General features: G+C 47.5%; 1 protein-coding gene and 1 long non-coding RNA gene across 3 annotated transcripts in view; one reads left to right on the top strand and one right to left on the bottom strand.

Annotated features, from left to right (window-relative positions):
• LOC103349861 (uncharacterized) overlaps window positions 1–2,921 on the bottom strand; it is a 38,889-nt gene extending 35,968 nt beyond the window's left edge. For both annotated transcript variants that reach the window (XR_001794273.3, XR_517973.4), the window contains exon 1: window positions 2,753–2,921. This is a non-coding gene — a long non-coding RNA (uncharacterized lncRNA). The remainder of the gene's footprint in view (window positions 1–2,752) is intronic.
• A 1,487-nt stretch (window positions 2,922–4,408) lies between these two features.
• The window catches only part of LOC100346633 (uncharacterized), a 172,841-nt gene continuing 162,876 nt past the window's right edge, over window positions 4,409–14,373 (top strand). Inside the window, exons 1-4 of the mRNA XM_070073713.1 lie at window positions 4,409–4,568; window positions 7,435–7,507; window positions 7,770–7,880; window positions 13,440–13,553. Coding sequence (XP_069929814.1) covers window positions 4,432–4,568; window positions 7,435–7,507; window positions 7,770–7,880; window positions 13,440–13,553 — 435 coding nt within the window. The 5' untranslated portion in view covers window positions 4,409–4,431. The remainder of the gene's footprint in view (window positions 4,569–7,434; window positions 7,508–7,769; window positions 7,881–13,439; window positions 13,554–14,373) is intronic.

The following is a 14,373-nucleotide window of genomic DNA, read 5'->3' as shown; positions in this document are numbered from 1 at the left end:
CTGGCTCCTGCCTTTGGATCAGCGCGGTACGCCGGCCACAGCGCGCTGGCCGAAGCGGCCGTTGTCGGGTGAACCGACAGCAAAAGGAAGACGTTTCTCTCTGTCTCTCTCTCTCACTGTCCACTCTGCCTGTCAAAAAAAGAAAAAAAAAAGTGGACCAGCTAGTACTTGGACCAAGCCCTCTGAGACGGAGGGTAGGCATCCCAAGCATAACTTAGCCACTAAGACAAATGCTTGCTCCAAAATATCTTTGTTCTGGGTGTGTCTTTTTTGCCAAAACAGCTTTGCTATACCTCTACTGATGCAGAAGTTAGCATGCAATATGAAACAGAAGAAATTTCAGTTGAAAATAAGAATATTTGAGGGACTGGTGCTGTGTTGTAGCCGGTAAAGCTGCAGCTGCTCCACTTCTGATCCAGCTCTCTGCTGTGGCCTGGGAAAGCAGTAGAAGATGGCCCAAGTCCTTGGGCCCCTGCACCCAGGTGGGAGACCTAGAGGAAGCTCCAGGCTCCTGGCTTCGGACTGGCACAGCTATGGCTGTTGTGACCATTTGGAGGGTGAACCAGCGAATGGAGGACCCCCCCCCTTTAATTCTGCCTCTCAAAAATAAATAAATATGTATATTAAAAAAATTTAATGATTGTGTTGGCCATGTAACAAAAATGTTTCCCCAAGGATGTTACAGAACCTCTATCCTGTATAGATCTTCGTGAAGAGGGTTGAGTCCCCCTGTAGTGATAGTGGGGTCTGTCTGCTTAGCAGTGTAAATTCTAGCATTTGCTAGAATAAAAATCATTGCTTTATGTTGCTGTATGTCACAGTCCCAAATCTTAGGGTCCTTGAACACACTTGGAGCTGTGCTGATTTATTTCTTTGGATAGGTAGGCTTCATGCGTTTATATTCATTATAATCCCCAAGCTACTTGACCTCATTTCTACTCTATTCCTTTTCGTTTCCTTTTTCCACCTCTTTCCCTGCTCTGGATTGAGTCCTGTCCCTCTGCCCTCATCGCCACTTGTCTGGGAAGCTCCAGGTTGCATTTCTGTCCTTCTAACAATCACCTTGACATTTGTAACATGAAGTACACGTTTCCAGGCAGAGTCTAAAGTTACTCAGTATTTCTCTTCTAAACATGCCTGCTTTATCTCTGTCTGCCTTGTCTATTTTATGTTGCTATGCGCAGATATCAGAGGCTGGGCACGTTATTTAAAAACAAACAAACAGAGGCTTAATTTGGCTCACAGTTTGGGAAGCAGGCTCGTTGAAGAGGGTGGCACCAGCGTCTCCTTGGTTTCTGGCAAGGATCTCGTGCTGTGTCACATAGTGGTGGAAAGGCAGGGAGGGGAAGCAGGCGCGTGGAGAAGGAGCACGGGTTTCCAGAGAAGGAAGCGAGGGACAGCTAAGCACGCTGAACTCGCTTCTAGCAGTCACCCCTCACGGTAACCAGTCCAGCTCCCAAGAGCAAGCACTCATTCCCTAAACTCCCCTGTTAACCACCTGACCCCCTCTCAACGCTGCCACCTTGGGAACCAAGCCTCACGAGGAGTTTTAGTGGCAACACAGCATCTCTAAGCCGTGGCACCATCCAAGCCCCCTCTCACCACCCATTAAACACCCTAGCCTTATCTTTCTAGCTTTGTCTTACAGTTAAAATGTGCCACTTTTTCAACACATAAAACAGGATTTTTATATAATTTTTATTTTCATTTTAGTTTTTAACAGATTCAGTGTGATTTGTAGGTATAATTCTAAGAACATAATGATATTCTTTCCTCACTCCCTCCTACCCTCTCCCTCTCTCACCCTCCTTCCTTTTCTCTCTTTATTTTAGTTTCTGAGGTAGTGTACTTTATTTTTTAAAGATTATTTATTTGAAAGTCAGACTTACACAGAGACAGGAGAGGCAGAGAGAGAGAGAGAGAGAGAGAGGTCTTCCATCCAATGATTCACTCACTCCCCAATTGGCCGCAACAGCCAGAGCTGTGCTGATCCAAAACCAGGAGCCAGGAGCTTCTTCCAGGTCTCCCATGTGGGTGCAGCGGCCCAAGCACTTGGGCCATCTTCTACAGCTTTCTCAGGCCATAGCAGAGAGCTGGATTGGAAGCGGAGCAGCTGGGTCTCAAACTGGCACCCATGTGGGATGCTGACACTGCAGGCCAGGGTATTAACCTGCTGTGCCACAGCGCCAGCCCTGAGATAGCATATTTTAAATACATTATAATAAAATACTTCTCTTAATAATGCTTCACTTATAATACTTCTCTTAATAAGAAGTTTAACAGGTAAAAAGCAAAAAGAACCTAGTTTCATGGGAATATGAACAATTGCTATAAACAATAATTGAATGGAAAAATGATCATTTCACCCAAATATTAAAATATTAAAGTAATCACAGATCATTACAACCATAAAAAAATCAGTATTTCTTTAATCAAGTTAGTTACATGTACTGATTTTTTAAAAACACGATGGAAGAAATTCCTGAGAATCTCTTTTCTGGTACTAAACGAGGGCCCACGGCTTGCCTGGCACACAGTAGGTGCTCAATAAATGAACCCCCCCATCCTTAGTCATTTGTCTCTTGGAAGTCGAACCTGCCCGCTCAGCAGGCGTGGATTCCTCTGGGTTGCTACCATTGTCCAAGACTAACTTTCTATGTTAGTTTTCTGAACACTGTACTTGACTGTGTAGCAAGCTAAACAGTGCCGGATTCAACGTTCTCGTTTCTGAGCCGTCAACGTGGACACTCACCAGGAAAGGAAGGCGGAGGGTCTGCGCTGGGGAGGAGGACCCGCCAGGCTGCGGGGCTGCCGCTCTTGGCTGCCAGTTGGAATGCAGCTGTCAAGGCAGCTGTTTCACTGTTTGTCCAACTTGAGCGGCCACTGCCAAGTGGCAAATATTTTTCCTGACAACATTTCACTTTTGCTAGGAACAATAACAATGCATTGTATCGCGGCCAAACGGGGCAGGTCTGTGACTCAGCAGGTTCACGGCCTGGGCCAAACATGGATGTTCCTTTTCGTGGCCAGTGCTTTTATGAAAAGAATAAATGGGCCCCCAAAGGAAGCCTGGACACAAAACAGCTTAATTATTTGTTGAAATGACAGCAGAGTGGAGAAACTGACATATCCCTGGAAGGAAAAAGTGACGATCTAGAAATTGGGGAAAAAAACCAGTCTCATTGCTCTCTGTGTAGTGTGACCTAGGAGTGACTTTACTCCAACTTGTCCAGGACAAGTGCAGGCAGCAGCAACGTGAGGAAACGCATCATCTGTTGAATCCCATGCAGCTGACAGAGCTCAGGACTTCTGGGTCACACAGTTAATCCACACTGTAAATTAGAATACCACAGCCTAGTACTTAGCAAACAATTATGTTGAACTTGACAGGGTGGGTGAGGTGAGAAGTCAGCAGCTATTTTTATTTAATGGTAAAATCAAGTATGCCAAATGTAGGCGAACAAAATTAAGAAAACATGCTGTGGCACAGCGGGTGAAGCTGCCATCTGCAACGTGAGCATCCTCTGTGGGCACCAGATTGAGTCCCAGCTGCTCTGCTTCCAATCCAGCTCCCTGCTGATGGCCTGGGAAAGCCGTGGAAAACGGCCCAAGTGCTTGCACCCTTCCACCTCCTTGGGAGAACTGGAGGAGGCTCCTGGCTCCTGGCTCCTGGCTCCTGGCTTCAGCCTGGCGCCAGCTCTGGCCATTGTGGCTACTTGAGGGGAGGATGAACCAGCAGATGGAAGATTCTCTCTCTCTCTCTCTCTCTCTCTCTCTCTCTCTCTCTCTCTCTCTCCTTTATAACTCTGACTTTCAAGTAAATAAATACATCATTAAAAAAACTGCATTCAGATGCGTAAGTACAAGTTCTTCCAAACTCAATTGTGCGTGGATCACAGTCAGGTTAGGTAACTCTCTGTCCTTGCTGGACTCTCCCTTGCCAGAATTGTGCACCTTCAGAAAAGCTCCTGGAGAAATTCTCTAGGTGTATAGAGAGTTCCTGTACACACTCGTTGCCTGCTCCCGTTGGAGTGATGTTGGAAGTCAGCTGTAACTGCTATTCACAGCCTTGAGTGTGTGACCCCTCCCCACCCCTGCCTTTGTGAAGACTGCAGAGGTGGGGAAGGGGATGAGCTCCCTTTAATAAACCCCTATGGTCAAAGCTGGAGCAGGCATTTCTGAAGATGAACTGGGCTGCGTGGTCGCTGGAGATTCCAACCTACTTTTTTTCCCTCTATACAACTAAATTGTCATACACAACAGCAGTCTGGCGGTTTCTTTAAATTGCAAACACACATGTGTCTACAGAGTTGACATAGCTTTTTGGACAAAGATCAAGTCCCACCCACTGGCTAGTGATCGCCGAGGAAATCCATCACAAGTTTCATGCTCTTGTTTTCCAGGGATGCAGAAAAACAGCCACCACAAGGCATGGATGAAACTCACAAGCTCGCATCCACGGAGAGGACCCAGCTGTTGGAGAAAGAACTGGCCGTGCGGCTGGCCGAACTGAAGTCTGAGCTAGAAGGGCAGGGGCCTTTCTGGGGAACATCTAACAGAGCTTACAGGTAGTCGCTGGCGGTGGGCAGGCGGGGGCTCAGGGCCTGTTCTCCGTGTGCTCTCCATCAGCCCCTGGCTGTCTTCGCGTGGACGGTGGACACCATCTCAAGCTCAGTTAAGTGGCATCCAAACAGCAGCGGCATCCAGTGCCCCTGAGACCTTATGGCATTCTACAATAGTCAGGGTGGACTGAAGCAATGTCTCACCAAAGAAAACCGCAAAGTGCTTCTGGCTTCAAATTCCAGGAGCTGACACACCGATCCTACTCAGTGCAAAGAGATCTCACTTTACCCAATGGTATTTCGAGCTTGACCTTGATGTTGATGAGAAATTTTGAAATCTGAGATAATGCTAGGGACCTGCTCATGAATTCTTTTAAGAGCTAGTCCATCATAAATGCTGCCAACGACAGCAATGAAATTCTTTTATAGAACGTGGCACCCAAATCAGCCCCTAAGTGACAGGCCTCCTGGACCTGCGTCCATTGTGTCTCTGTTCACGGTACGACCACTGTTGATCAAAGCAACACTGCTAGGCTGAGCAAGTGTGACGTGGATGGGGGAAGGGTGTGAGAGGTCAGGAGAAGAGGCAGGGAGCAGGTGAAGTGGCCCACCATCCTGAAGATGATTCTGAAAAACCAGCATTTGGCATGTTTCTGAGATGGGTATTTAAAGCCATTGGGTGCCTGATGTGTTCCCAGCACTGCCAAGCCTTGGGGTGTGTCTGACACAAAATCAGGAGAGCCGCGTTCCTGGGCCTGGGGTCCCACAGCCCAGTGCAAGTCCATGGTGATGACTGTGCCAGAGGCCAGAAAAGCTCCCCCAGGGCTAATCTCTGAAGAACCAACATTCAGTGTGTTTCTGTGATGGGTATTTAAAGCCATTGGGTGCCAAAGCAGAAAGTATGCTTAGGATCATTTCCAGAAGATTCCATGTTTTTTTTTTTTTTTAAAGACTTATTTTATTTATTTGAAAGGCAGAGTTACAGAGAAAGAGAGAGGTCTGAGAGAGATCTCCCATCCACTGGTTCATCCCACAAATGGTCACAATAGCCAAGGCTGGGCCAGGCTGAAGCCAGGAGCCTGGAAATCCATCCAGGTCACCCACATGGGTGGCAGGGACCCAAGCACTTGGGCCAGCAACTGCTGCTTTCCCAGGCACATTAGCTGTAGCTGGATCAGAAGTAGAGCAGCCGAGACTCGAAATGGCGTGCATATGGGATGCCAGTGTCACAGGCAGTGGTTTTACCTGCTCCACCACAGCAACGGCCGATCTGTGTTTAATATTTAAGGGTCGTTTTCATCCCTAGGTAATTCAGGAAGAATAGCAAGATAAAAACATTTGACTGCAATGACCAGATGCGGGTTTTATGTGTCAACCCAGATGAGAACGAAGTAAGGTTACGTGGGGCAGACAGATGAGGGAAATACAGCTTCCCATCACATGTGCCTCCCTGTACTCTGGAGTAGGAAACTGTGTGGTAGATCCGGGCCAGCAGGGAGGTGAGAACAACTGGCCCAGAGAAAGTTTCAGCAACCGTGAGGCACACCTGAGAAAGACTGTGACCAAGACAGAAGATCGTGGCCTTCCTGAGCCCCTGAGAATCCTGTGTAATTTGATGCCAGGGGACTTCTGAGAGCTCGTGGTAATGTGGAATGAAAAGACAGGTTTATTTTGTTGCAAAAGATGTTTAAATCATGCAATATTTTCATTATTTGCATCTTCATTTTAAAAAAGGATGTATTAATTTATTGGAAAGGCAGAGTTACAGAGATAGAGAAGAACAGAGAGATCTTCCATCTGCTGGTTCACTTTATTTTTTTGAAAGATTTATTTTAGGAGGTTGGTGCAGTGGCATAGCCGGTAAAGCCGCTGCCTGCAGTGCTAACATTCCATATGGGCGCTGGTTTGAGTCCTGGCTGCTCCTGTGCTGATCCAGCTCTCTGCTATGGCCTGGGAAAGCAGTGGAAGATGGCCCAAGTCCTTGGACCCCTGCACCTGCATGGGAGATCTGGAGGAAGCTCCTGGCTCCTGGCTTCAGATCGGTGCAGTTCCAGCCATTGTAGCCAACTGGGGAGTGACCCAGTGGATGGAAGATCTCTCTCTGCCTCTCCTTCTCCCTCTGTGTAACTCTGACTTTCAAATAAATAAATACATCTTTTTAAAATTTTTATTTTATTTATTTGAAAGAGTTACAGAGAGAAGCAGAGACAGAGAGAGAGGTCTTCCATCCGCTGGTTCACTCCACAAATGGCCACAATGGCTGGAGCTGTGCCGATCCGAAGCTGGGAGCCAGGAGCTTCTTCTGGGTCTCCCACATGGGTGCAGGGGCCCAAGGACTTGGGCCATCCTCCGCTGCTTTCCTAGGCACATTAGCAGGGAACTGGATCAGAAGTAGAGCAGCCAGGAGTAGAACTGGCACCCATATGGAATGCCAGCGCTTCAGGCCAGGGCTTTAACCCACTGCGCCACAGCACCATCTCCTGGTTCACTTTCCAAATGGCTGCAACAGCTGGGACTGAGCAATCCAAAAGCAGAACTTCCTCCGGATCTCCCATGTCAGTGGCAGGTCCCAAGCATTTGGGCCATCTTCTACTGCCTTCCCAGGAGCATAGCAGGGAGCTGGATTGGAAATGGAGCAGCTGGGACTTGAACACATGCTCATATGAAATGCCAGCATTGCAGGTAGTGGCTTCGTTCGTTGCACCACAACCTTGGTCCCCATTATATTCATTTTCTACAAACTTTGGTGATTTCTGATATTCCTATTTGTAAACAGGCAGCTGTGAAGTTATGGGTTATCCAGGGCCTACCTAAAACCTGCTCTAGTATACTCTCCATAATTACAGCTTCCATTGTATACATCTTTCTGCAGCTCTGTTCAGATACCGAAAGACATTTCTTACTTTAGAAGAGAACGGGAACTGGCACTCCAGAGAACCTTACAGGTGAGTAGGACAGAGGGCTATTTTATCCAAGAATGAGTTCAATTTTGTTAACATGTTGGGAACTTTTAGCAGGAAATGTTTATTTGTGCCAACATACAGGCAATGTTATTGGCAGTGGGTTCTAGAACAAGACAGCCCAGTATTCAGCTCCCTGCTGGGTTAGATAGGTCCACTACATCCTTGGAGATGGCTGATTTTTGTGATGTTTGGCATTTTCTGGTTTCTTGACCTGAAATGTTAAAGACCAGTTATTTGGGTTTAGGTGGCCACGGCGAAGCCCCTTGTTATTCAGGCAGATGTCCTGCAGAGGGAGCTAGAGAGCTGCCTAAGAAGAGAGTACACTCCGGAAAACCTACCTTTGCTTCTACTGCAGGTAAGGGTCATTTTGCAATCTGAGAAACACATCTGGAGTACAGCAGATATATGAACAAAGCTGGCTTCCTGGTGTATCATCTGGCTAGGGTAGGGTTTCCTCTAACATGTAGTTGGCAGAACTCGTTTAGTGCAAATATTATTATTAAAGAACAATACTGTAGTTCACTTTAAAGACACCAACTGGTGGACTGAGTCTCCACTGAAGGTTCCCTCTGTCCTGGGAGTTCCGGGCAATACAGCACAGGCTAAGATAGTCCCAGCCCTCAGAAAGCAGTTGCAGCCCAAGTCCTTGGGCCCCTGCACCCACGTGGGAGACCTGGAGGAAGCTCCTGGCTCCTGGCTTCAGATTGGCGCAGCTCCGGCCATTGCGGACATCTGGGGAGTGAACCAGCAGATGGAAGACCTCTGTCTGTCTCTACCTGTCTCAGTAACTTTGTCTTTCAAATAAATAAAATAAGTCTTTAAAAAAAAAAGAAAGCTGTTGGCTCATCTTGGGAAGGCATATCCTGTGCTGAGTTCTACCCTTTCTATGGACTCAAATTGGTTCTTTAGCAGCTACCTGTGGTTAGCAATTAACAAAGAGACAAAAGGTATTGAGGTTCTGTTTGCAAGTTCAGCCACTCATTGTTCAGGATTCTCCTCTTTGATGCTGGCATGCTTCATTCCTTTTGTGTCAGAGGTTCCCAGGGGAGAGAGGGGGAGGACTGCCCTGGAGGACATTGTGGTCCTTGGGGACCTTCAGCAATGTCCGGGAGAAGTCTTTGGCTCTGAAGATTTGGGTGGGGGGCTTTGATTGTTTGCTACTGGCATTTACTGGACTGAGACAAGGGACACCACTAAACAGTGCACAGGGCAGCCTCGCACACAGAGGTTTCTGGTCCCAAATGTCAATGGCATCAAGGTTGAGAAATCCAGTACAGTCTAAAGCCCTGTGTGATATCATTTGCTTCTTGTCTGAAGACCTTCCTTGAACATGGTCTGCCGGGGGAAATTCTCACCGACTATGCGGTTTTTTTGCTTTTTCAATGACAAGAGTCAATATATACTTTTTTATTTTTTAAAAGATTTGGTTTACTAATTTTTAAAAAAGATTTATTTATTTATTTGAAAGTCAGAGTTACACAGAGAGAGAGAGGTGAGGCAGAGAGAGAGAGAGAGAGAGAGAGAGGTCCTCCATCTGCTGGTTCACTCCCCAATTGGCCACAAGGGCCAGAGCTGTGCCAATCCAAAGCCAGGAGCCAGGAACCAGGAGCCAGGAGCCAGGAGCTTTTTCCGGGTCTCCCACGCAGGGGCCCAAGCACTTGGGCCATCTTATACTGCTTTCCCAGGCCATAGCAGAGAGCTGGATCAGAAGTGGAGCAGCTGGGACTAGAACCAGCACCCATATGGGATGCCGGCGCTGCAGGTGATGGCTTTACCCACTAAGCCACAGTGCTGACCTCGAGATTTTATTTATTAACTTTATTACAGAAACCTGGGGTGGGAAAACTCCCTCCATTCAAACAGGGGCCAGAAACAGTGGAGGATTCAAGCAATTTATTACGCCAGTGGGCTTGGCTGGAATCATTTCCCGAGAACTGAGCAACATTCCCAAGTTTCTTACAATATTTACAGGTTCATCAGCAACATACCTTAGCTGTTACAGCATTGGTGGGTTTAAATTGCAGCCTACATGACTTAGGACCACACTTCCAATGGTCGGTGGGCACGGTATGTTTGTAGAAGAGATACCAGGGGCAGATTTATTAGGACAGATTTATGACTGGAGTTTACAGAAGCAGAGCTTAGGACTTCTTCCCTCCCTAGACAAGATAACAGTGGGCAGCTGCTTCACTAGTTAATTGAGAGCAGCTACTTTTCAAGGTCTGTGTTGGGAGGAGGGGTCTGCTTCTCTTTCTGTGTCTCTGGTTGCAGCTGTATTTCCTCTACAATTTGAGAGGTGGAGTTACAGACAGAGAGAGGTAGAGACAGAGAGAGAGGTCTTCCATCCACTGGTTCACTCCCAGGACGGCCGCAATGGCCAGAGCTGCACCAATCCGAAGCCAGGAGCCAGGAGCTTCTTTCAGGTCTCCCACAAGGGTGCAGGGGCCCAAGGACTTGGGCCATCTTCTACTGCTTTCCCAGCCCATAGCAGAGAGGTGGATCGAAAGAGGAGCAGCTGGGACTCGAATCAGTGTCCATATGGGATGCTAGTGCTGCAGGCAGAGTATAGCCCCCTACGCCACAGCGCCGGCCCCCAACTCTGCTATTTTGAAAGAGGTATTTTACTCCCATTCCAGAAAGATACTTTCATTCAACTTAGAATTCTGTGTTGATGGATTTTCTCTTTCATCGCTTTGGAGATGTTGCTCCGTTTCCTTCTGGTTTGTACAGTTTCCATTTCTGAACAGAGTGTGTCTTGCTGTTCCCTGCTTGTTTTTGAGAGTTTTTCTGAATGATTTCTAGCCACTTTATCATGACACGTACGAATGTGGCTTTTCCTTGTGTTTCTCTCACTTGAGGTCGGTTGAACTCGGATGGTGGGTTTTGTTTACATCCATTTTTGCAAAATTGCAACCATTGTTTCTTCAAATCTATTTTCTGTCTACATCCCTCCTTCAGGTCTTCCAGTTACAGGTGTGTTAATCCACCTCGTGTCATGCCACGAGATTAACATTTTTTCACTGTTGTTTCTCTCTGCCTCATCTTAGATAGTCATTATTTCTCTGTCTTCCACTTCACTGACTTGTTCTCGTGCAATGTCCGATCCGCTCTTTATCCTGTCCAATTAATGTTCCCTTTCAGATAGCATGGTTTTCATTTCTAGGAGTTCCATTAGATTCCTTTTGATATTTTGCATGTTTCTCTTCAGTGTGTCTAGTGTTTCCTTTCCATACTCGGGCATTCTGTGCACGTTTATAGTAAGTCTTTAACAGTTCTTATTCGATCATTTCTTGACCTCTGTTGCTTCTTGGTCTGTTTCTCATGACTATTTTTTTTTAAAGGTTTATGTTATGTATTTGAAAGGCAGAGTTACAGAGAGGCAGGGGTAGAAAGGTGGAGGAAGAGAGAGATCTTCCATCCGCTGGTTCACTCCCCAAATGGCCACAAAGGCCAAGGCTGGGCCAGGCTGAAGCCAGGAGCCAGGAGCTTCTTCTGCACCTCCCACATGGGTGCCAGAGTCCAAGCACTTGAGACATCCTTGGCTGCTTCCCCAAGCACATCAGCAGGAAGCTGGACTGGAAGCAGAGCAGCCGAGACGTCAACTGGGGCCCATATGAATTACAGGCATTGCAGGCAGTGGCTTTATCTGTTTCCCCACAATGCTGGCCCCATGTGACTGATTTTTCTTCTGTGTATGGATCATTCCTTTTTTCTTCTTTGCATATCTAATACTTTCAAAAGTCATCAATTTTTCATTATTGAATGCCAGCTTTTTTTTTATATTCCACCCATTAGCTTACTTCTTTCAAGTCTTGATTTTAAACTTTGTTAGAATGAATTCACATTTATTGATTTAAGATTTATTTATTTATTTGAAGGGCAGAATGACAGAGGGAGACACACACACACACACACACCTCACACAGATCTTCTATTCACTGGATCACTCCCCAAATGGCTACAACATCCAGGGCTGGGCCAGGCTGAAGCCAGGAGCCCAGAACTCCACCTGGGTCTCCCACATGGGTGGCAGGAACTCGAGTACTTCATCTGTCATCTGTTGCTTCCCAAGCACATTGGCAGAGAGCCAGATGGGAAGCCGAGTAGGGACTCAAACTGGCTCTCTCCTATGGGATACCAGTGTCAAGGGTGGCAGCTTAACCTGCAATACCACAACACCTGCTTCTAGAAGGAGTTTAGAATGAACTTTATTCCAGGCATCATTTCCCATTGTTCCTAAGGCTGTTGGCATCTCCCTGAGGGTCCCAGGTTTCAAGGAAGACCCTTCACTCTGTGAACTTGGAGAATTACTCAGCGTGCAAGGTCTCAGTCACTTATTCTCTGCACACCTCCTGGAGCTCCTCCTTCTGTGTGCCCGGCTCAGAGCTCAGCCACAGGCTGAGAGGGAGCTCCTGCAGGTTTCTGGAGCCCTTTGTCTGCCTGACTTCCTCCTCCCCGACACTCTGCCCTGCAGGCTGCTGCTCACTCTGCATCCCAAACTTCTGTTTCTCTCGGATTAACTCAGAGATGTCTCCCACTCTGCCTACGATTCCCTTTCCTGCTCCAGGGCTCAGAAACCGCCTTCAAGAAGAAAACCAGTGTGATCACAGCAGCTTATATGATTGGTTTCCCTTCTGGCCCGGTCTTCCCCTTCCCTCCCAGGCCCCCATCTCAGTAAATGTCGAAAGTGATTGTCATGTATATGATGTTGAGGTTTCTGCTTCTCTAGGATGGAGGGCTGAGTCTGGGCCTAGCAATTCTATCATAGCCAGTGTTGTTTTTATTGTCAGAGAGAAAGCATTTTTAAAGAGTTGGCTTAGGGCCGGTGCCGCGGCTCACTAGGCTAATCCTCCACCTGTGGCGCTGGCACCCCGGGTTCTAGTCCCGGTTGGGGTGCCGGATTCTGTCCCAGTTGCTCCTCTTCCAGTCCAGTTCTCTGCTGTGGCCCAGGAGGGCAGTGGAGGATGGCCCAAGTGCTTGGGCCCTGCGCCCGCATGGGAGACCAGGAGAAGCACCTGGCTCCTGGCTTCGGATTGACACAGTGCGCTGGCCCTAGCGGCCATTTTGGGGGTGAACCAATGGAAGGAAGACTCTGTCTCTCTCACTGTCCACTCTATCCAAAAAAAAAAAAAAAGTTGGCTTAACTCTTTTTGAGGTACATAAAATTTGTGATCTGAGGTTACATGTTATAATCTTATCTGTAATATATTTTGTATTTTGACTAATTGTTTAAGTTTTTTTTTAGAGATTTTTTAATTTATTTTGAAAGAGTTACAGAAAGAGAGAAGGAAAGAGAGAGAGAGAGAGATCTTCCATCTCTGGTTCACCCTACAGATGGCCACAATGGCCAGTGCTGAGCCAGGCCGAAGCCAGGAGTCAGGAGCCACGAGCTTCATCTGGGGGCCCCCCCATGGGTGGCAGGGGCCCAAACACTTGGACCATCTTCTGCTTTTTCCAGGCCGTTAGCAGGGAGCTGGATTGGAAGGGAACAGCTGGGACACGAACTTGTGCCCCTCTGGGATGCTGTTGTCACAGATGGTGGCTTTACCCATTATGCCACAGTGCTGGCTCCACCATTTCAGTTTTTAATACAAAATGTTAAGTTCAGCTTCAGCTACTCTGACAGACTTTTATGTCAGGTTTAAAACTGTTGACTAACTGATAAATGAGCTTACAATCTACTGACTCAGCATCAGATCATAGAGATTTAGAAATGCCTCCTCGCTTTATTTAAACCTGAATCACATCCTGAGTCATGCTTCTCAGTTTTATGGTCTACACATAGGAAAATACACGTGTGCGAACCAACCAGTCACTGGTCTGGTTTACCTGTCGTTGCCATTCTTAAGAATTAACTGTCTCCCCACTGTAATTGTGTCGTGCCAAGTGTTTATTTTTGCTGTTGTTGTTAAAGCATTACACAGCGAGAACCGCCCAGCTGGTTCAGAGCAAACGCCTCCACGTGCTCAGATGGAAGAGGTTTTGCCGGCGCGGTCAGCCCATGGAGCAGCTTTTTCCGCTTTACAAGGTAGGAAGCTCACGGACAGAACGCTGGGCTGCTCTTCGGAATGCAGCCAAATGGCCGATGAGCTTGTCAGGTGTTTCAGGTCACGGCTGGGGATGGGCAAGGAACTGAAATGTGTATTTTCTTGCTCCTTCTGCCGGTGGTAGAAGATAATGCTTCCCTTTTTTTTTTTTTAAGATTTATTTATTTATTTGAAAGTTAGAGTTACACATAAAGAGAAGGAGAGGCAGAGAGCGAGAGAAAGGGGTCTTCCATCTGCTAGTTCACTCCCCAGATGGCTGCAACGGCTGGAGCTGTGCCGATCCGAAGCCAGGAGCCAGGAGCTTCCTCCGGGTCTCCCACATGGGTGCAGGAGCCCAAGCACTTGGGCCATCCTCCTTTCCCAGGCCACAGCAGAGAGCTGGATTGGAAGTGGAGCAGCCAGGATTCGAACCGGCACCCACATGGGATGCCGGTACTGCAGGTGATGGCCCCACCTGCTACGCTGCAGCACCAGCCCTCTGCTTCCTATTTTTGAAAAAGGCTGACAAGATAATGTTTTATATGATGGGAAATAATTTTCTTTTTATAGTCTTGGTCTCCTCTGTGCCAGGGAAAGGGCCCAGAAGCTAAAGCCAGTTCCTAAACCTCCTTGGGCACTGACTCTCTATTTGGGGTCTCTCTCCTTCCAAGTCCTAAGCGTAGAACCACTGCCCTTGTCAAACTCAGGAGATGGAGGAACCTTGGGATCCCAAGAGTCCCTTCTCTGGCCCCCAACAGCATTCCCCTACTCTTGGAAGCCAGTGATACAGAGACTAAGGAAGGTGGGCAAACACCAAGCTCT

This window comes from Oryctolagus cuniculus, chromosome 5, assembly GCF_964237555.1.
Source record: "Oryctolagus cuniculus chromosome 5, mOryCun1.1, whole genome shotgun sequence".
NCBI lineage: Eukaryota > Metazoa > Chordata > Mammalia > Lagomorpha > Leporidae > Oryctolagus > Oryctolagus cuniculus.
Note: the sequence above shows the minus strand (reverse complement) of the source record. Positions and strands in the feature narration are given on the sequence as shown.